This window comes from Drosophila novamexicana, unplaced genomic scaffold (genome assembly GCF_003285875.2).
Source record: "Drosophila novamexicana strain 15010-1031.04,08,12 unplaced genomic scaffold, DnovRS2.1 tig00000644-arrow-pilon, whole genome shotgun sequence".
NCBI lineage: Eukaryota > Metazoa > Arthropoda > Insecta > Diptera > Drosophilidae > Drosophila > Drosophila novamexicana.
The window spans coordinates 1,901,173-1,922,211 of record NW_020824814.1 but is presented as its reverse complement, the minus strand read 5'-3'; the positions used below and the strand labels follow the sequence as shown (position 1 = coordinate 1,922,211).

Sequence of the window (21,039 nt, the reverse complement as noted above, 5' to 3'; positions counted from 1 at the left end):
AAGTCTGTCAACTTCTAGGCAAAGAAAGTTTCTGCCAGAGAATTAGTATCTTGAACATCTTAGTCGAAGTCTGATGAAGCCAGTTCTACTTCCAAGCTAGATTGATAAGTTTGTTTGATCAGCAAGGGTATCTTATCGTCCGCATACTGAAAAGAGCTCCTCATGCTTTAAGACACTTGCCCCCACTGAATATCAAAATTAATGACTTGCGTATCATTTCTGAGGCAACGAGTGACAGCTTTTTGCCTATTCTGCTTACATTTACTCTTTGAATTTCAATTTGAATTTTGTTGTTGATTTTGCTCTCGATTTGTGTTCAGTGACCAATTGAATCGCTTTAATAACGCATCAATCAAACTCTCAGCCGGCAATTCGACAATTTGTTATGCACAATTTCAATATTTAGCCAGGAGTGCATATCGCATGCACATATCAATAAATAACTCAAATCGCCAAAACTACAACAAACAAAAAATGCGTCACTCAGGTGCGGCGCACATTGCGTATACGCAATATTTGCTATGTGAACTGCACTCAAAGCGAGCGCGAGCGAAATTTGGTTTTATTAACTATAGACTTTTAATGAAAATTGTGAATCGAGTTTGATAAACAAGGAATTGCTTCGTATTTTGTAATAAAATAATTGTCACCATAACTGAATTTTCTTATTTCTCAATTTCCAACATTTATTTTCATTTTACGTAATATAAACATTGCTGATGAAAACGTTTTCAGTGGGAAACACAGCATATAAAAAAAGTTCTACTTTTTTCAGACATATATTCATTTTGATTGCCAACACACTCCACTGTTTGGATACATTGAGCAGCCATTAGCATTATTTGCCCATCACGATTCAATCAATCGCAAAATTGTGATTTACCTCGGGCTGGGCCTCAAGCCCGAAACGTATCAAATGAAATTCAAATTTGCAAATTCGCTGGCTGCGTCTGTCATATTAATTAGCCAGTTGGGCTCGGATTCCAACAGATGCGCCTCCATCTCTCTCTCTCTCTCTCTCTCTTTTTCTCACCCTCGAGCTGTCCAGAAATGACGCTAAAAACTAATTAAAATGCCATGTCATCGGGCAGGCCGACAGACAGACGTCACATAATGGCACGCCCATCCCGCAGAGCTGCCCACCTAATCGAATAAATGTCATGGGCCCCCGCTAATCACCCACAAATCAGAGAGGGACGCGAGAAAAAAAAACACATTGAGCCGAAACCAAAAACCAGAGCAAGTAGCTGACAGTTGGCTGGGGAATTCAATTCATATTCATTTGGCGCCCAACGAGTGCCATTCGAAATGGCGGCCAGTGACAGCGAACAATGAAATCAAATTAAAATACACTTTAGAGTCGCGTTGAATGAATCAATGAATCAAAGGCTAAACAATGCAATGGCAGCTCGGACAACGTGCCGAATTGTTAAATGGGTATTGAGAAGCGAATAGAAGGGCGGGCAAGAGTCGAGTGAAGGCGAGTAAAAGTTGTTGCAACTGACAGGCGATTAAAAAATTGCACTAAATTAAATTAAGTTTCAAGTATTTCGTCTGCTTTAATCGTGCCCATTAAATAAATTTCATTTACAAAACGCGCGCCTGGGGGCTGCTGAAAACATTTTAGGTATATATTAAATAGAAAAGCCAATGGGAATTGTTCCTAAGATTAAAAGTAAGAGGCTTAACAAATACTCTTTTGAATATGTATACCAGAAATTTGTGAGCTGTGGAAAAAAAATGTATTTTAAATGAAGTAGAAAAGCCACGTTGAATTGTCTTGCAGGTCGTCTCAACGTATTCTCATCAAATATGAAAAAGTTAAGTAAAATTGACAAATTTGTACCACGAATTGAACTAATTTAGAATATTAAAACGTTTTGGCAAGCTCTAGAATTAACAGCTAGCATTGATATAGAGTTAAAGGTTATTGATAAGCCGGATTAAAATTTTCCAAGCTATGGGCAACTAAAACCTACTATTTGTGTCTCAAGAGCTCTGGCAAATGCTTTTAGAGGCCATTAACTCTATAAGTAGAGCTTCACCGGATATTAAGGGGATATTAAGTGTCCCCTTCACCCTTTCATCCCTTCACCTTCGCCTAATTAACCAACCATAATTTACCTTAAGTATCAATCAGAAACAAAAGGCATAATAAAGTGGTTGTGTGCTTGGCCGAAACTTCGTGCGAAGCTAAAGTGAATAGCAAAATATGTTTAAAATGCGAGCAACGCTCAAAATTCATTAACTACATTAAGCACACATATACACACGCACACACTTATCCCCACACACTCACACACGCAGACACGCATTGGGCGGCACACGCGAGTTGCTGCCTGCACGCACTTTGAGCCTGATTTAAGCGGCTTAGTGAAAGTCCTTTCCGAATGTGCAAATATGCAAATAACGAAAACAAATAAGACTAAGAGAATGCCTGACTAGAAAATACCCTGTGCCCTGTTCCCAGTTGCTATCACATGTTACATTAGGCGGGAGCTTTCCTTCTACTGAGCTCAACTCCTATCTTAAATAACTTCTATATAAATTGATCATAGCTTATCTTATATTCAGATATCATATATCAAAAATATCATAGCAAAGAAGCTAATTTCTTCATCGTGTGTATAGATCTAAGTTATATTCGATTGATCGGAGATGGAAATCGATATTTATCAAATACAGCTCGAATAGATCCCTAGAATGTTTTACTGATAGAAAATGGATATGTTACATACATTTGCACAGCTACAGTATACCCTATTTTTACACATTTTCACTGGGTACAAGGCATAAAAAAGCGAAAAAAGTAAAATGCAAACTGTAGGAACTTTGCCTGAGCTGCTTCAGTAGCTGCCTTGTCAATGTGGCAAAGTCTTGGCGTTTAAATAACTTTGACGCCCTTTTTGCATGCACACACACGAGTGTGCTTCAAGTGTGTGTACGATGTGTGTGTGTGTGTGGCATTTCCGCTCCTTATGCCGTTCACAGCGCACGCTGAAACTGAAGTAAAAGAAAACTTTTTGACGACTTCGTTGGCAGGGCCAAGGGAAATTTGCCTTCATTTGTCAGCTAGGGAATAACTACACACGCTTAGGCACACACACACGTACACACACACACACACACACACACACTTGAAGCACACTCGTGTGTGTGTTTCCCTCGTTACAATTTCGCCTCATTGCCAAATCTAACTGAATTGCGACTTTTCTGCTCTGCCCCTGAGGAGCCACCACTCCATCCCATTTTCTTTGCACACACCCCCCCCCCCCCCTTGCCCTTATCTCCCTTGCCGGAAAACATACACAGCCAGCAATTTGGCTCGACAACTTTTCGACTGTAGCGATACAAGTAATTTGTCTCGGGTTAAATTTGGCAAATTGTCGCAATTATCATTCCGCTTTTTGTGCGCATCTTCTAAAGGCAACTCCTTAACCTCCTTCTGCTTCTTCTTCGTCTACTCCTGCTTCTTCTTCTTCGTCCACCTCCCTAGCCCCTTCTTAGAGAGCAGTCACTGCGCTAATGAGCCAAGACAGAGCATTCATGCATTCGCATTGAGCCGCAGCTAAAACGCCTTCAACTATGCAATTGCATTTACTTAAATTTAAAGTCTCAACGCGCTCATATATGTTCGTGCGGGGAGGTAGAGGGGATAGAGGTGTAACAGCGTGCGGGGAGTGTGCGTTACTGCACTTCCCCTTCCGCTGCGGCGCCTGAGCAAAGTTTGTTAGCTAGGAAATGGCTAGGGAAGGCTGTAGACGAGAGACTGTTCATGCTATAAGTCAAGTTCTCTTCCGGCTGGCAGTTGCTCACGATGTTCGTGATAATGATGATGATGATGATGCGAATGATAATGATGATGATTGCAATGATTAAGATAATGATGATGCAGTTAGACACTCTGACAGTAGAATGCAACCGACTGCGCAATACTCTGTTCCCCATGTAAAAACATCTTCAGTTAAATCGAAAAAGAGTCCGCCTAATTTTTTGCTCAGTGACTCTCAAACTGTAATCTCCCTGTCAAGTTTAGAGAATTGCATTCCTGATCACCCTCCTGGTGGAAGTAGCAACAATTTGTATGGTTTAGACCATGCACACAACATATTCCAAGCTTAAACTCAGCAGCATTTATAGCTACTAGAAAACAAACGACCTAACCAATATACTCTTTTTCACTCTATGAACAGAGCATTAAAACGAAAACAACAAGAACAACTGCCAATGCCGCTGGCTACAGCGAAACGACGTACATGTCTTTCAACACTTTTTATATGCAACTATTTTGCATACGCCAAACACACACAAAGTCCGGGGTTTTTCTCTTCAAAATCCACACACACACACACACACGTGCGTGGTGTGGTTTTAATGTGTGCGGTTGAGGTTGCTGGGATATTGATGTTTGCTGCGTTGACTTGAGCATGGCGGTCGTAGATTTCAACGCTTGTCGTAACTGATACCGTACGTATATAAGTATGTACATATATATCTTCCCCGCGTTGGGCGCCATTAAGGTCGGCCATTTCTCTCTGTGTGTGGGGAAAGGAGCTGTGCTTGCTTTCTTCTTACATTTAACCATCATCATCTACACCTCCAACTACCACTATGTCATCTGCTTCGTAAGCAGATATGGGGGCTATCTGTGTGTATGTGCGTGTGTGTTCGGCAGGATGTGCGTGTGAGTGTGTGTGTGTTTTAGTGTTGATAAGAGAGCAAACGCCACGATAAACAAGTTGCTGTTGTTTTGATACCCTGTTTAGCCATTCAAAATGATTTGGACTGGGTATATTGTTGCTTGGCAAATGTATGTAACAGGTAAGAGAAGACTCAGGCATATATATTCTTGATCAAAATTAAGAGTCGAGTTGATCTATTCTCATGGTAAAAACCCCCAATTTCCCAATTTTTAAGCACATCCTGAAGATTATAAGAGCTCGAAGCACAAACTTCAATAGAGTCTCGTTTAACATATTGAAAACTTCCTCCTCAGGTTTATTACCTTTAACAATTAACTATAAAGAAGGTATTTCAAGGTAAGGAAAGGTAAAAGCGCATTCGCTTGGTTAAGAAGATTTGTAACAAGTTACAGGAGTTATTTCTAGTCGGGCAGCCTCAACTGTAGCTTACTTGTACTTGTTTTTGTAGTTGTTGTGTTATTGAAACTACCGCAATAGACGAGTAGCAAGAAGAAGCAGAAGCAGAAGAAGTAGAAGAAGCAGCACAAGTGCAAATTTGAAAGGTTTTTGACATTGCTTCATTGCTGTGCCCGTCTCCTACGGCAGTACCCCCCTCACCCCGCCCCCTCCCTTACACCCTCACCGTCTACATTGCAGCCTGTGCTTTTGTTTTCAAGTTTACTTTGCTGTTTACTTTGCTGCTTACTTTACTTGAAGCACGTCTGGGAAAGTCTTTAAGCCATTTCACACTGGACCATAACGAAAATGCACTTTGCTCAGATTTTACAAGGCACGAGCGCTGCGAGTCGGGCAAAATTACGTTTTATGGCACGAAAACAAAGTTTTTGGAATATCAAAAATTATTAGCAATTTAATGCACGACTAGCCAGAAGCCAAGGCACAGAAGCACAGAGCGCACAAAGTGCCCCGTCCAGCTTTCACTTCACTTTTCTAGCTTCCAAAACCATGGCAAGTGCTCGATTTTGTGGCAAATTTTACTGACGCCAGACGCCATAACAGTTGCAGTTACAACGGAGCCAAGGGCCAAGGGTTGATGGCAGGCATGGGTAGTGGGGGGGACAACACTGACATGGATATGTTAAAAACAACATGTTTTTAGTTCTACTTTATACACTACGCCAGAGTAGGGCACTTAAGTTTGGCTATGCAGAAGACATGCTCTTTTGTAAATTGAAATTGAAAGGCTTAAAGACGCGGAATACGTTAAAATTCAATTGGCCCAAATTTTGTCAAACTTATTTGTGGAATTTTCATAGCATAAGACCCTCAAAATAATAGAAAACATCCATTCCCGACTTTCAAGTTCCTTAACTTTGTCAAAACTAAACTGATCTTAATTTTTTTGCATTATTTTAACTTTGTGTTAACTTTTTGGGAAATTGCAGCACATGATCCTCTTCATTTTTTTCCATTTCCACAACTTTTGCTAGACATAACTTTGTTAAAGCTGATTAAACTTCTTCGGGATTATGTTCTCCTTTCAGTTTTGTTTCGGGCTTCAAGTTTAACAAATGTTTGGCTAGAGAATTATCCAAAGAGAGCATTTATAGTGCACCTTGTTGCAACGCCGTTAGCCTCAACAATTTTCATGTTGTTTTGTGCAGCAGCCGCAGCAAAAAAGCAGCATCAGCAGCAGCAGTTTCCGTGCCGTCGCCGTCCTCGTTGCCGACGTCGATGTCATTTGCCGTCTGCCGCCAAAGTCGTCGCCGTTGCCGGCGTTGTCTGTCCCACATTTTGGTCCAGCCGTCGTGGCATCCACGTCTGTTCCATGTCTGTGCATCTAATTTAAAATTATGCAACTGTTTTCTTTTTTTTTTTGTTATGCTTTCGCTGCAAGCACCCTTTTGCCCCAACCCCTAGCCACCCGCGTCCCCATCCTCCTAGACGCTGCTTTTTCCCACTGGCACTCATTGACTTGCCGACTCTGTTGTTGTTGTTGTTGTTGTTGCTGCTGCTGTTGTTGCTGCTGTTTTGGGGTCACGCGTTGCAAGCCCCAAACAACGGTAATAAATCATCAGCAGAGAGCGAGGCAGCAATAGGGCAGCCTTTCCCCTCTCCCTCACTCTCTCTCTCCCTCTTTTGCTCTGATTGCTGTGGCTGTTGTTTTTCATTCGCATCGTTATCACTGACTGCTGCAATCGACAGCCAGCCCCCCTCCCCCCCCCCTCTCTCTCTGACACTCCAGCAGCCCGTGCCGAACGTTGCACAAAAAAACACATTAATCAATTGCTGTACAACGTCTGTTCTATACTCTTTGGTCTCCGGGCACGGCCGCATATATTTCCATTGTGTTGTGCCACAGAAAGTACCGTTACACGCTTGGCGTACGCCAAAAAAAAAAAAAACAACTTGCCCCCCTTCTTGTCGCGAAACACACATTTTTGCACATTATGTGCAACGCGCGTGAAAATTCGTCCTTAGGAAAATTCGCGAAAACGAAAAACAAAAATGACAATAAAAAGAACGAAAATAAATGGAATAAAAAAATTTTAAAAATAAAAAATAATACACACTAACAAATAAAAATTGTTTATGCTGCAAAAATATATATATTTACGATCCCGCTGCAGACGTCGACTGCGACGCAGGCAGCGCATTTATTTCAATTTATGCGCCCAGCGATAAATATTTGGCCATAAATTTGGCGTATAAATCGCCAAGTGAGCCGCATGCAAATCCTGTTTTCTTTTTTTTCGTCCTTTTATTTGTGTAAATGTAAATGTATTCGTGAATATTCATAAAAGTGCGCACAAATAATGCATAATAAGCATTGAGATTAAGCCAAAACGAATACGAAATTGAATTATAAATATTAAATCAAATTTACAATTTTAATTCGGCAGTAGCCGACCACTTGATACACTTGCTCTCGTATAACAATCGTATATAAATCTAAATACAAAAAAAAACAAATACTTTGGACAGCAGCTGAGCTTCTTCTTCTGCTACCAAATCTACATAATATAAATTTAAACACTCGACTAATTTTAGAGGAGTGGAGAAAAATCGGGGAAGTATTCTTGATCTATACGACAGCCAATATACCTTATTTAAGGGCTTTAGCTCTAGCTGTCTTCGATATATGCCAAGAAATAAATAAAACCTGAGTTGTTAATCGATATATATATCGATTTCGACAAAATGGAGAGAATAATCGATGCTTGCAAGAGTTTAATTTGAGTATAATATATGTTCTCCTCAACTCACGCTGATAAAAGTTGCTAAAAGTGAAAAGTAACAGAAAATTAGCAAAAATAAAAGTAACTTAAGCCAATAAAAAAAAAAAAAAAAAAAAAAAAAAAAATGTTCTCCTCAGCTCTTATTATCTCTGATATTGATGCGTGTATATAGATCGACTTGCTAACTGATGCTGATTCGGAATGTATATATGTCAGAGTTTCCGCCTCCTGTTTTAATTATATACCTAAACAACTTTCTGATACCCTTATTTTGTACTACCCACCCGTAGGCTAAAAAAGTAATTATGCATAATATTGATAAATAAATTACAAATTGTTCAACACTATTTTTTTGCAGTTACAACAAACACAATAATGACATTGAAATGGCGCCAGAAATACAAAAGCAGAAAAAGGCCCAAGAAACTGAAACAACAACGAATAAATGCAACAACAACAACAACAACAAACACTGCCGCAACAGGAACAAAACAATTCAGACTGAGAGAGGGCATGGCGCAGCCCAGCTCGAGCAATTGGCAGTCAAATGAGCGCCACATAACTGTCACGCAAATGTTGCAAGTGCCAACAACAACAACAACAAGAACAACAACAATGGCAACACAATGTCATGCAATTAAGGCTTCCAGCTGCAACAGCGGCCATTGTCAGCTGCGTCAACGTCAACGTCAACGTCAGCGTCACGTGTTTCCGACGTCAACGTCGACGCTGACGCTGCTGCTCTCGCTGGCCGCAACAGCAGCAATTGCAGCAGCAGCAGCAGCAGCAGCGGCGTCGGCCGCCTCCACATCAAACGCTGCCAAACCTGCCAATTTGTCTGGTTCCGGAACCGGCTCCAGCTCCGGTTCGGGCTGCTCCCTAGCCGAGTTCAGCTGCTCGAATGGACGCTGCGTGCCGTTGAGCAAATTTTGCAATAACAACAACGATTGCGGCGATGGCAGCGACGAGCCGCGCTTCTGCACACGTAAGTATTGGGGGCAAAGGGCGGTAGGGGGGGCCAATTATGCAAAGCTGTCATAAGAGATTAGCCGCACGACAAACCTGTGTGTGCAACAGGAAACGCCTCTTCTGTTTGCTTAATTTACGGGCCAAGGGAAACAAAACAAACTCTCCTCTCATTTTTTGCCCTAACTCTTCAATCTGCAAATTTAATCTTAGCTACACTGCAAGAAAACAGCACAAAATTCAAATGCATATGAGACTTTAACAAAGTGAAAGTAAGGCGAAGACAGTAAAAGCTCGCTAATTCGAACACCTCGGCATCACAGCTGATTCTGTTTCTTTTATACATCAAATGAAAGTGTTATATAAAATATACTTTAAATTTTAACCCTGCTTATCGATCACTTTTATACGATACTCTTATAAATATATATATTATATATTAAACTCTCATTTGCGTACACTTTACACAATTTTTAAGCCACCACTGTAATTTAACTGTTATATGTATGTATATACATAACAGCAGAAAACAAAGATCATACGATTTTGCAAAACGCTGCAAGTTTCGTTTTGCATGCCCTTTTGCGTCTTCCTCTCTTTGACACTCTCTCTCTCCCACTCTTCAAATTGATCATTTATTTCGCATATAACTGTAAAACCTCCAATGCTCTAACGGCTTTTTTCGCCGCAGTGTAGGCGAGCAGCCACTTTGCTCTCAACGTTTAACGCTCTCCCACCACGCAAACCAGCCGTCATGTGTAAATGTAATTAAGCTCTCTCACACTCACGCGCACACACGTTCACATTTCGACCCACACACACACACAGCATATGTACATATATACACAACGGCTGAAGCCCTCATAATGGCGGCAAAGTGAACTTCCCACTTTGCCAATTGGCTGCCCATTGGAGCCGTGTGCCCGGCGCACTCTCAGCTGCCAGTCATTGGGAAGGGGAAGGAGGGGGTACAGCATGTCAAGCGTTGATGAATTTAATTAAGTATTTTCAATGACATTCGATGAGCGAGGATCAGAACAGCAATTACAAAACTAATAAAAAATAAAAACCAAATTTAATAAGGGACAACGAGTTGGTGCTTAATTGAAAAACGAGCGAACACATTTTGGGTGCACCGTTAAGCGCTAAATAGGTACATAATTTGATCTGGAAGGCACAACAAAACAATTTCAACAATTACCGTTTTAAATTGAGAGCTTTGACGTCAGCTCGCATGCTGCTGCTTGTTGTTGTTCTTGTTGTTGCTGAGAGTCAGTGCGATGTGTTTGTATGCATATGTATGTATGTATGTACGTATGCAGCTGGGTATGCGTGCATATATGTAAACATGTCATATGCATACTCGTATTGCACGCATAATTATCTAATTGAGTATTGATAGCCGCTCGACTGCCTGTTTGATTTGATTGAGCAACAGCAACAATAACAACAATGATGCTCAGTTGAGGTATTAGCAAACAAATTGAATGGAAATCTATTTAGCCAATTGTCCGTCCAGGCTCGAACACAAATCCTATGCATTTTTAATAATACTAATTGAAAAGGAATTTGTAACAACAGTAAGATTGACAATTGTCATGCAAATTGTATTGCAAATTGGATTGTCTACAACATAAAATCTTATGAAATTTGCATTCCAACTGGAAGGCAACCAACGGTAAATGGACGAAAAGGAGATGGCAGAAGAGATAAAATGACAAATTTTTGCTGCTTGCACTTACCACACACACATATACGATTTGCATTTTATGGCTGCCAGCTGCAAATAAACACAAATAAACACTCGACACATGTAAACCGTGTTTGGTAAATTATATATAACACAACAATTTAATAATTATTCACAAAATGGACTCATACGGATTATTGAAACACAGAGCGAGCGTAGTTTAAACGAAGCAGCACGAGACCACGATTACCAACTGATATCGATACCTTGGCTGAGCAATTAGTGATGCCAGACTGATAAAAAATATCGATTAGTAATTATGCTGCCAGGCTTATGCAAGAAGAATGTTAACCTTCTATATTTAAACCGGTTTTACATTTAACAGCAAATGTTTTTATCTTAATGTTGCTTACATTTTTTTTTGGCTATTGCATGTTAAGCTGCTGTTCAAACAACAGGCAATTAGCAGATGGCTGTTGTTTATGGCACCTAACAAAATGGCGTCATTTCAATGGACGCGGGTCTTGATAATTGGCAGGGGGTAGGGCTGAAAGGGAGTTGCGGTTGCCTTGGCAAACAAACAACAATCGGCGAGCGCTAATTGCGTTTAACATGTTTTGATTAGACGTTAACAAGTATTGGCGCGCTTTAATTGCCACGCCCCCCTCGTTTTTGCAGGCTGTAATCGCACCTACTACGGGGATATTGGACAGACATACGCTTTGGAGCTGCATCGACCCAAACAGGATCGGGTGCCCTTTGTCTGTGTGCTCACGTTTACGGCAGCGGGTGGACAGCACGGTGATGTCGTGCAGGTGAGTAAACAAACCCCCCCCCCTCCCTCTCTTCTGCTCCAGCAGCAGCTGGCTTTCAGAATTCATTTGCCAAGTGGGATAAAGTATGCCATTAAAAAGATAAGCAACAACCACAACAACAACAACAACAACAAGAATGCCTGATATTGATTTCAAAGCCAGTCAGTGGAGCATCGCAAATCCCAATCCCAAAGGCGTGCACCGAACGAAGCGTAACTCCAACTGACAGGCCAGTGCGAACATCCCTACTCCAGCTGCTCCAGCTCCCGACAGGAAGCCAATGCCGGCGCCTGTTAGTTATTACGCCACTTCACACCTTATTCTTTGGCCGGGGGCACTTGGCCAACGGCTTTGCCACGCTCGAGTGCGTTCCGGGAGCATCCCGTGAGGCGGCCAACAAGCCATTGCCACTGATATATACTCACAGATACGCAACTGGCCAAAGGTTTATTATGGCCCAAACGGCTTTGTATGCCCTGTACACATTGAGAATGTCTCAGAAAGGGTGAAATGAAGGTGACAGGCGGCAGATATCGTTGACTATGGGCGTTAAATGGCGCATTTATACCTTAAATCGATTACAATCGGTTTCTGCCCAGAATCGATAAATATCGATTTCTCTTCAAGGCTTTAAGGCCATATCCTTACATTGGATAAATATGCTTTCCACTTGCCTTACGTGGCTTTAATTTAAGCTAATTTATCGATAACTAAGCCTTTTACCCTAAATCGATAAATATCGATTTGAAAACCTGCTTATTTTATACAAGACTTGCAGATTTGAAGAGCTGGAGACTCAAAATTGGCAATGTTGATTCACGTTTCGCTAACGTGGATTAATCTCCTAACGTAAGATACTTCTTATGTCTAAAATCGATAAATATCGATAACTGATAACTGTAAAATCGATAGTCCAATTAATAGAAGTAGATAAATGGACGTAGGCCAGCTCGTAGCTGTTTACAGGGTAACTCCTAGTCGCATTAACCTCGACTGACGCACTCTTAATTGTTTTTGCTGCACTTTTTATACAATCACAACTCTGTTGCTGCCCCCCCCCCCCCCCCCCCTTTCCTCTTTCCCCTGGTCACAGGTGACACTGGACAGCTTCACCATTGGCCGCTTCACCAGCTACGTGCACGAGGGCTGCCCGGATGGGTACATGCAAATCGCTGAATCCGCTCGGACGCCCATTGGCGGCATGTGGTGCGGCAGCTCGTGGGGACCAGTGTTATTCTACAGCGAGACGCGCAGCCTGATATTCACCATTAAGCTGAACAGGTGAGCGTTAGCTGGCGTGTGCCACCTCGTTCGTGTTCAACTAATGAGCTTTATTTCTTGCCAAAGACTTGCCCGGGATCAAAGCGGCTACAACTTCGACTTTCGCATTAGGTACAAGGTGCTCTCAAAGGATAGCTCCGTGACACGCTACGGCGGCATTAAGCTGGCAGGTAAATCCATGAACAAAGCCCAGTCAAGAGGATTTCATTTACTTTCTCCCTCTCTCTCCCTCTCTCCTACTCTCCTCTGCCTGCCCAGAGCTCAGCCAGTGGCACAATCGCAGCAGCTTCCTCAATCCACAGCAGCAACAGCAACAGCAGCAGCAGGCTTTGGAGGACTTTACAAATTCTAGTGGCGCTCGCTCGGATCGCTATGGGCAGGATTTCAGCCTGTTTAGCGCGTATGCGAATAACAAGACCTTCATGGACTCGCTGGAGAAGCCGCTGCCGAAGGACGAGCACAACTACACCGAGCCCAAATACTATCTGGGTAAGTGGGCCGCAAGTTGAAACCCAGACTTTTATACTTGAACCCCACTTCACAGGCGACCTAATACCGGGCACCTATTGCTCGCGCATCTTCAGCGATTGCGACAAGAAGCCATGCCGCCTGCAATCGCCCAACTATCCGGGCATCTATCCGCGCAATCTCACCTGCTACTATGCGGTGCGACAGGTAAGCAACCGAGCAACATTCACCTGCCCACAAAGCACCCGGAGAGCTGATTGAGCAGTGTTTTAGAGCCTCATTATGTGTCCCATTGCCATCTTCTCCTGCTTCTGCACCCTCTCCTGCTTCTCCTCCTCTTCCTCCTGCTGCTCCTCTTCCTCCTCCTGCTGCTCCTCTTCCTCCTCCTCCTGCTCCTGCACCCTCTCATGCTTCTCCTCCTCCTCCTCCTGCTGCTCCTCTTCCTCCTCCTCCTCCTGCTCCTCCTGCTCCTGCACCCTCTCCTGCTTCTCCTCCTCTTCCTCCTGCTGCTCCTTTTCCTCCTCCTCCTGCTCCTACACCCTCTCCTGCTTCTCCCCCTCCTGCTGCTCCTCTTCCTCCTCCTCTTACACCCTCTCCTCCTCCTTCTCCTCCTGCTGCTTCTCCTGCTCTCCTGCTGAGCGCATTAACACCGCCCGCAATAGACTCCAGCTTTGCCCTTGTCTCTTGGCTCATAAAAATGTCACATTACAACAAAAAATTATGCGCCAAATTTCTTGGGGATTCGACAAAGTTCAAAAGTCGTCGAGACAGCGAGTCGATTTAAAAGCAATTTACATTCCCAAATAGAAAGCATTTTCTTTTTTTATTATAATTAACTCAACGAGCCGGAGTTCGTTTCTCCGTGCCATAAAAAGTCTATTGTGCTCGACATGTGCTTATTATGCAGGTCTTGGGCGTATTCGAATATTTATGTATGTCATATTATGATGAAAATTGTGACAGAAGCGGATTCTGATTGCAGGTGGAATATAAGTGAAAGCGATCAAAATCAAAAAATTACTCATGCGCATAAGGGAACTTTTTTTGAATTTTACTCACAAATTTCAAAGGATTCCAATTGCACTTTTTCAAGATATAATCAAGCAAGGACTTTTACACGAACTGTAAAGCTCAGATAAATCTGATAACTGATAAGAATGATTATCTAATTATTATCTGCCTAGCCGGCTAATGGAGTGCGAAAGTGAATTCTTTCCTGTAGCAACAACTTCTTTTTAGATACTTTTTGTCTTATTTGAAGACTGTAGAGATTTAAATAACTCTAAGGTATATTATTTAAAGCAGAATTGAATCGATTTCTCTTGTAGTAAGAACTTCTTATAGATAGTTCTGTCTAACTTCAAACATCATAGACTGAAGGACTTTATTAAAGTCCGAATATTAACATGCTGAGCTTTAACTTAAATCAAGAACAATTTTCTCAAAATTGTAGATAAGAATCTTAAATTTTAGAATGAAATTTTTAGTTCTAAAATGTTTTTAAGTATCAAAAAAAAAATGAAAAAAAATGCAAACTTATTTTAGGCGCAGTTCAAGCGCAAGCGAATCTTAAATCAAGAACTTCTCAGCTCAAACTTAGACAAGTCCTTGTTTTTCTGTAAGTCAAACTTTGTGTACATAATATAAGCTTTGCTTATTTTAAAGATATTAATGAAAAGCTTTAAGCTCAGAGGTTCTTAATTGAAGCAGAACCAATTGAATTGTTAGCTATATAACTGAAAGATATTTATTGCTTCAAGCTTTCAAGTTCTGAGCTCAATTAGCTTAAAAGCTAGCCATAAATAAATAGTAGAGAAGATTTTGTTAACGACAGAGAATAGCTACGAAGTTAACTGCTTAAAGAGGATATTCAAACCAATTGCAGCTGGTCTAGTGCTTATATTTTGGGGTCAGGGGTAGGTTTACTTAAAGCATTCGCAATGCAGCAGCTGGCAGTTATTTATGCAGTTCATTAATTTGCATTTAATTGTGCTTTGATTCAACACAGCACGATGTGCCCCATGGCAAGCATGCGCTGATTTTAGTTAAACAGCCCAAAGGGAATCTGGTCTGGATATCCACGCAGGAGACGCCAGCCCAGCCGAGTGCCAGCGACAAGGATAAGAAACTGGAGCCGAGGCTAAAAACATGGAATGACTGCGATTACATTCAGGTAATTAAAATGGCCTTTAAATGCACTTTACTCAGACTGCTCCACCCCCCCTTTGCAACGAGACTCTCCCCGCTGTCTGTCCTGGTCGGGCTCGGGCATAAAAATGTATATGCCCAGCTCGGCCAATGGCCGGCAAACAGGACAAACGAGTCCTGGCAACTGCGCAAAAAACGACAAATTGAAAATGAAAGAAATGAGCAAAGCTCCACAAAAATATCTGTTGTTTGCAGCATTCCAGACCCAGCCAGGACCAGCACCAGACCCAATCCTGCCCCCCGCCCTGCCCTCGCATTGTTTGACTGTGGCCCACATCCAGCTGTCCAGCTGGCACGTCCGTCTAACCAGTCCGCAGTCCAAATCCGACATTGCCTTCAGCTTCGATAGGCTTTCAGTGCGAAATTGTGGGAAGTGTAAATTTCGTAGCCTCTTTGTTTGTCATTGCGATCAGAGCGCAAAGGGAAGGAGCCTAGCTCGCAAGAAAACTTTTGGCTCAGCCCTTAACGAGAAAAAAAAAAAAGCAAAGCAGAATGGAAGCCTTATGAGAGTTTAATTAGTTAAGCATCTCTCTAGCTGCAAAGCACAGCTCAGTTTTTGGTAATAAACTGTTTAATCAAACTTCGATTATATATTCCACTAAAATATGCCCCTCAACTTTAATAGATAGATGGATAGTAGCTTAGGTATATGCGGGAAAACTGTAGAAAATTTTGTTGAAGATGGAAAATTTATTTCAAAATAGAGAGTTTTCTCAGGCATAGAGTGGAATATTATTACAAGGTCAACCCTAGCATTAGAAATCATTGCAAATTTATCTAAATATCTTGAAAACAAACTAAAACCGAAAAATGAAAAATATTTTAAACTAAGCTCAAACTGGAAAGGGTAGAAAATTCGATTAAAGTAGAATCAAGCTTATCCTGGAAATTGCAATAGAAAATTATGATATTAACTTAGCTTGAAATTTTTGGAAATATATATATTAAAGCTCTTGGTTAGACAAAAGCTTAAAGCTTAGTCTAAAATTGGCAGGAATTATCCTAAGAAATCGTAATATCTTTAAAAAGGTTCAGTTTCGGTTACTTTTCTAAAATGCAGAAATTTGCATAGTATAGTAAAGTGATATCTAAGAAACGATCTAAGATACGATAAACTGAACAATTTATTATGGTCCTAGCAGTCCTTCAAAGTTCTAAGGGGAAACTCTTCTTTAAGGATATAATCATGTTTTAGGAAAATTGGAAGAGTAAGCGCGAAAGTATATTGCCTCATTTGTAGTCTCTGCTCACTTTCTATAGCTCTCTCTCTCCCTCTCTCTCTCCCTCTCTCTCTCTCTGCGATATACGTCTTAAGATAAGCTATACTAATCGATTTCTATAGACCTAGTTGATAGCAGACTTCAAGGTTCCCTGGCTTAGAGATATCTCTGCTTCAAATATATACTAAAGTCCTTAGACAATTGGAAGAGTATACGCCAAGGGATATTGCCTTTGCTCTCTTTCTATCGCTCTCTCTCTCTCTCTCTCTCTCTCTCCCTCTCTGAGCTATAAGATAAAAGATAAGATATTCTGATCAATTTCGATCAAAGTCCTTAGACAGTTGGAAGAGTGTATCCCAAAGTATTTCGCCTCATTTGTAGCTTCTACTCGCTCTCTCTCACTCTCGCTCTCTCTCTCTCTCTCGCTCTCTCTCTATTTCTCCACTTCGCTCTGAAATGCACCTTAATCAATTGTGTTTTATCGCCAAGCTACATATATTATGTATGTGTATATATATTTTCTCTAATAGGAAAATGTAAAGCCCAAATGGAAATCAACGGTAAAAAAGAACAAATCGAATGCTCTCTTGTTTTCACACATAGCGCCTAACTAATTTAGTCGTAGTCGCGCACCTTAACTAATCACCCAAAGGCACACACCCCCCCCCCCTCACCACACCGCCCAGACACCCCCTCATGCCCAGCTCAGCACTATTGTATCTAATCTCTTGCAACAATTGTTTGTCATCTTATGCCAAGGCGCACAATTAATCAGCCTGGCAGCCAAAAAGGACATTCATCGAATGATAGATAATATATTCATTAAGGACAGGTAACGAGCGAAGGGGGGGGGGGGGGGGGGTGTTGGGAATTCGTCAGTCGGATTTATATAAATGAACACTCGACACGCACATCATAAATCGCACAACAAAGCGAAGAAGAGATATCTTTGGTATGGAGTACATTAGGCGATGTTGTCCTGTGCAAAAGTGGACGAACGTGCCGAGCGAGGCCTCAGCTTATGTAAATTGTGTGTAAATTATTGCCGCAGGATATTCATCTAATGCACGCCAGGACATACGCCACGCCCCCAAACTCGGCCAGCTGCTCATGAATGGCTATATAGATGCGTTTGGGCCACTTTTGTGATGAATTTCATTTTCGTTTCCAAGTTCTTAAAGCGACCGCCCTGTGGCCCGGCACTTTACTTTGTCGCAAAGGACACTCGACGTGCTATTTGCCTTGAATTAGCAATAAAATGTTTTGACGAGCGGCGCGAATGACTGCATCCGCCAAGCAAGTGCTCGCCTTTTTCGTATACCCACTGCAAATGGGTTAAAGGGGTATTTTATTTAAGTGGAACTCCACAAAAGCTAGAGACTTGATTTTTCGCTAATCGATAACCCCTTTATCGATCCTTTATGATAAATATATATATTTTAAGGGTAAAGCCTTCGACTTTGCTATATATAAAGATTTGCAGGCCATATTTGGGACCTTAACATATCATAAGGAACGGACAATCAGCGCAGAAGGGGCTGGAGCGTAGTTTATACAGGGTATTTGCTAGTCGTTCACTTTTGGGGCTCACAGCAGTTACTCCTAAAGGAACATCCCATGCCTAGTGAGGGCCTGGAGCGTAGTATATACAGGGTATTTAGTAGTCGTTCACTTTTGGGGCTGACAGCAATTACTCAAGTAGGCATCTACAGGGTATTTGCTAATCGTTCACTTTTGGGGCTCACAGCAGCTACTTAAGAAGGCATTTCCCTACATAATATGGGCCTGGAGAGTGGCATTAACAGGGTATTTGCTAGTCGTTCACTTCTGGGGCTGACAGCAGTTGCTTAAGAAGGCATCTACAGGGTATTTGCTAGTCGTACACTTTTGGGGCTCACACCAGCTACTCAAGAAGGCATTGCCCATGCAGAAAGTGAACCTGGACATTTCTGCTTACAGGGTATTTGCCGGTCAGTCACCTTTGCGGCACACTTTCTTATTTCCTTGAAGTTTTTCTTTTATTTTTTTGTTAGCCGAACAAACTATGTATTCAATTTCGTTATCCTTCGCTCGTGACCGTTGGCTAATTCCTTTTTGGGGCTGTTGCCATTAAATGGTCGTGGACTGTCCCGCAAAGCGTGCATTGCCTGGCAAATCGCGGAGATCCGGCGGACCAGAGGACACATTTTGGCCATTCAGTTGGAAGCGGCAATCCGCACAAATGGCGTGCAGAAATGCACAGGACGAGCTGACTTCATGCTGCCTACAAATTGTCCTTTTCATTCCCTGCACCATCTATTTTTTTTTTTCCTACTTTTTGTCGCGCTCCTAAGCCAGCCCTGGTCTAAAGTGTTGGCCATTTTGGTGCGGCATGTGTGAATAATCGCCGGAAAGCAGACGAAAGCCCAGCGCTAAAGTTCCATTGAATACACACACACACACACACACACACACACACACACACACATGCATACACTCGGGGAATATAATCCGAGAATTTTGTGGTTAAATCGGGCACAAACATTCTTTAAATGCCGGCAAGTTCTGCATTTCTTAAGCTCAGTCTTTCATTGAAAAACAAAAAACTTAAAAAAGTACTTAATTTAAGAAATTTTCTACTTTTTTGAGGCACATTTTATGCATTTGTTAAGCAACGAAATTCTTGTTAGAAGTATTTTGTGCTTCATATTAGAACTTCCCCCTATTCCGAAATTTCTCAGTCGAAGACTTGAAGAAAATACTTAGTTTAAGAAATTCTCAACTTTTTTGAGGCACATTTTATGCACTTTTTAAACAACGAAATTTTTGTTTCAAGTATTTTTTGCTTCATTCTAAAACTCAATCGAAAACTTAATTTAAGATATTTCCTACATTTTTGAGCACATTTTATGCACTTTTTAAGCAACGAAATTCTCGTTTAAAGTACTTTGTGCTTCATTTAAGCCTGTTTTTGCTGATTCCGTAATTTTTCAATAGAAAACTTGAATAAAATATTTAATTTAAGTTAATTTGTACTTTCATTGAGCACAAATTCTAGCAAAAAGTATTTTGTGCTTAAACCAAGCATCTTTTAATTTATTTTTGCTGCAATTAATTTTGATATTTAAAATTGATTTAAGGCCTGATTAAGTATATTGCAAAGCAAAAGAACTTTGATCTAAATTCAATTCGAATAAAAGCCGCACTTTTCGCTGAGTGTATTTACATGCCAACTGCCAAACACCCAGTCATTAGTCTCTCAATCCCAACCCACGTCAACAATTTATATAAATGCCACGCTTTCAATAAATTTGCGGTTCTCTATTACCTGATCCTGTTGTGGTTGTGGCCAGCAGCAGCAACTGGGCCCACGACCGTAACCTCAGCTAAATTAATGTAAAAGTCGCCAGCCGCAAAACTAATTTGTCATGCGTGGCCAAAATGGCAGAGAATGCAGCCAAAGCTGGGGAAAACACCTGCTACCCAACTGAGGGTGGGCCGCCTAACAAATGCCATGGCCAGGCGCTGACTGAGGGCCAACTCAATTAAAATACATGAAATTATGCAAAAATGCCGTAAACAGAAATGCAAATACACGCACACACACACACGCACACACAACCTACAACGAGCTGGTTTCTCGTTTATGCGCTGCACAAATTCATGAATTCAAGCTAAAGCAATAAATATGTAAAATCTCTTTTCCTTCAAACTGCAAGAGCTTAAGAATTCTTCAGCTAAAAACTGAACAGCAATAGATTCAAAGGAGAAAGTAAGCATAGCTTCGACACGCCGAAGTTTTAATACCCTAAGCTTTATTTGGTGTGTGAGAATAGTGCAGCTCGCAAATGAAACTAGCTTGATACAGGGGTAGACTTTGCCATAAAAGAAACTTAACTTCGAACGATCGTTCCAATACGATATATGAACTGGTCCGAGCTTCGATGCATATATGTAAGAAGCATAGAATATTATAATACCCTCTAAAGGGCAAACATGGAAACCTTATTTTGAGGAAAACAATACCAAACCAGAAGCCAGATTAGTCCTACCCAAGCCTAGTTAAGCTTATTGCCTAATGTCAATAAGTAAATAAATCCAGACTCCGGGATTCATAGATATGGAAAACAGCTCTACGAACCGAACTTTAGGCTTAGACTCGAACTCTGAAACTAACTGATATTAATTGTTGTTGTTGAATTCGCCGTAATCAGACAACTCAGAAAACACACACACATACCTACACACACACCTACACACACACATACCTACACACACATCTACCTACACACACACATTCACACACAAATAGGCTGTCAAACCGTCTCGAATTGCGGCTATGATTTGGCTTCAAAACTTAAATTCCAGCTAAGTTTTGCCACCAAAAAGTCGCATAAAAGCAGACGCTTTAAATCAAAGCCAAATCATTAAAAAAAATAGCTTAAAATGTGTTTCAAGCTATTTTTGGCCTCTATAACGAGCAGTAAAAGGCGGACAAATATCACGTATACGCCTAATGGGCTTTAAGTA

The 21,039-nt window shown here is 41.4% G+C and overlaps 1 protein-coding gene across 2 annotated transcripts in view; it reads left to right on the top strand.

The window, feature by feature from the left end:
- The window catches only part of LOC115762707, a 49,893-nt gene that overhangs the window by 22,475 nt on the left and 6,379 nt on the right, over window positions 1–21,039 (top strand). For both annotated transcript variants that reach the window (XM_030705030.1, XM_030705031.1), the window contains exons 3-10: window positions 8,241–8,867; window positions 11,217–11,353; window positions 12,447–12,634; window positions 12,701–12,804; window positions 12,893–13,123; window positions 13,179–13,309; window positions 15,111–15,275; window positions 17,061–17,090. In XM_030705030.1, the coding sequence (XP_030560890.1) occupies window positions 8,241–8,867; window positions 11,217–11,353; window positions 12,447–12,634; window positions 12,701–12,804; window positions 12,893–13,123; window positions 13,179–13,309; window positions 15,111–15,275; window positions 17,061–17,090 (1,613 nt within the window). The remainder of the gene's footprint in view (window positions 1–8,240; window positions 8,868–11,216; window positions 11,354–12,446; window positions 12,635–12,700; window positions 12,805–12,892; window positions 13,124–13,178; window positions 13,310–15,110; window positions 15,276–17,060; window positions 17,091–21,039) is intronic.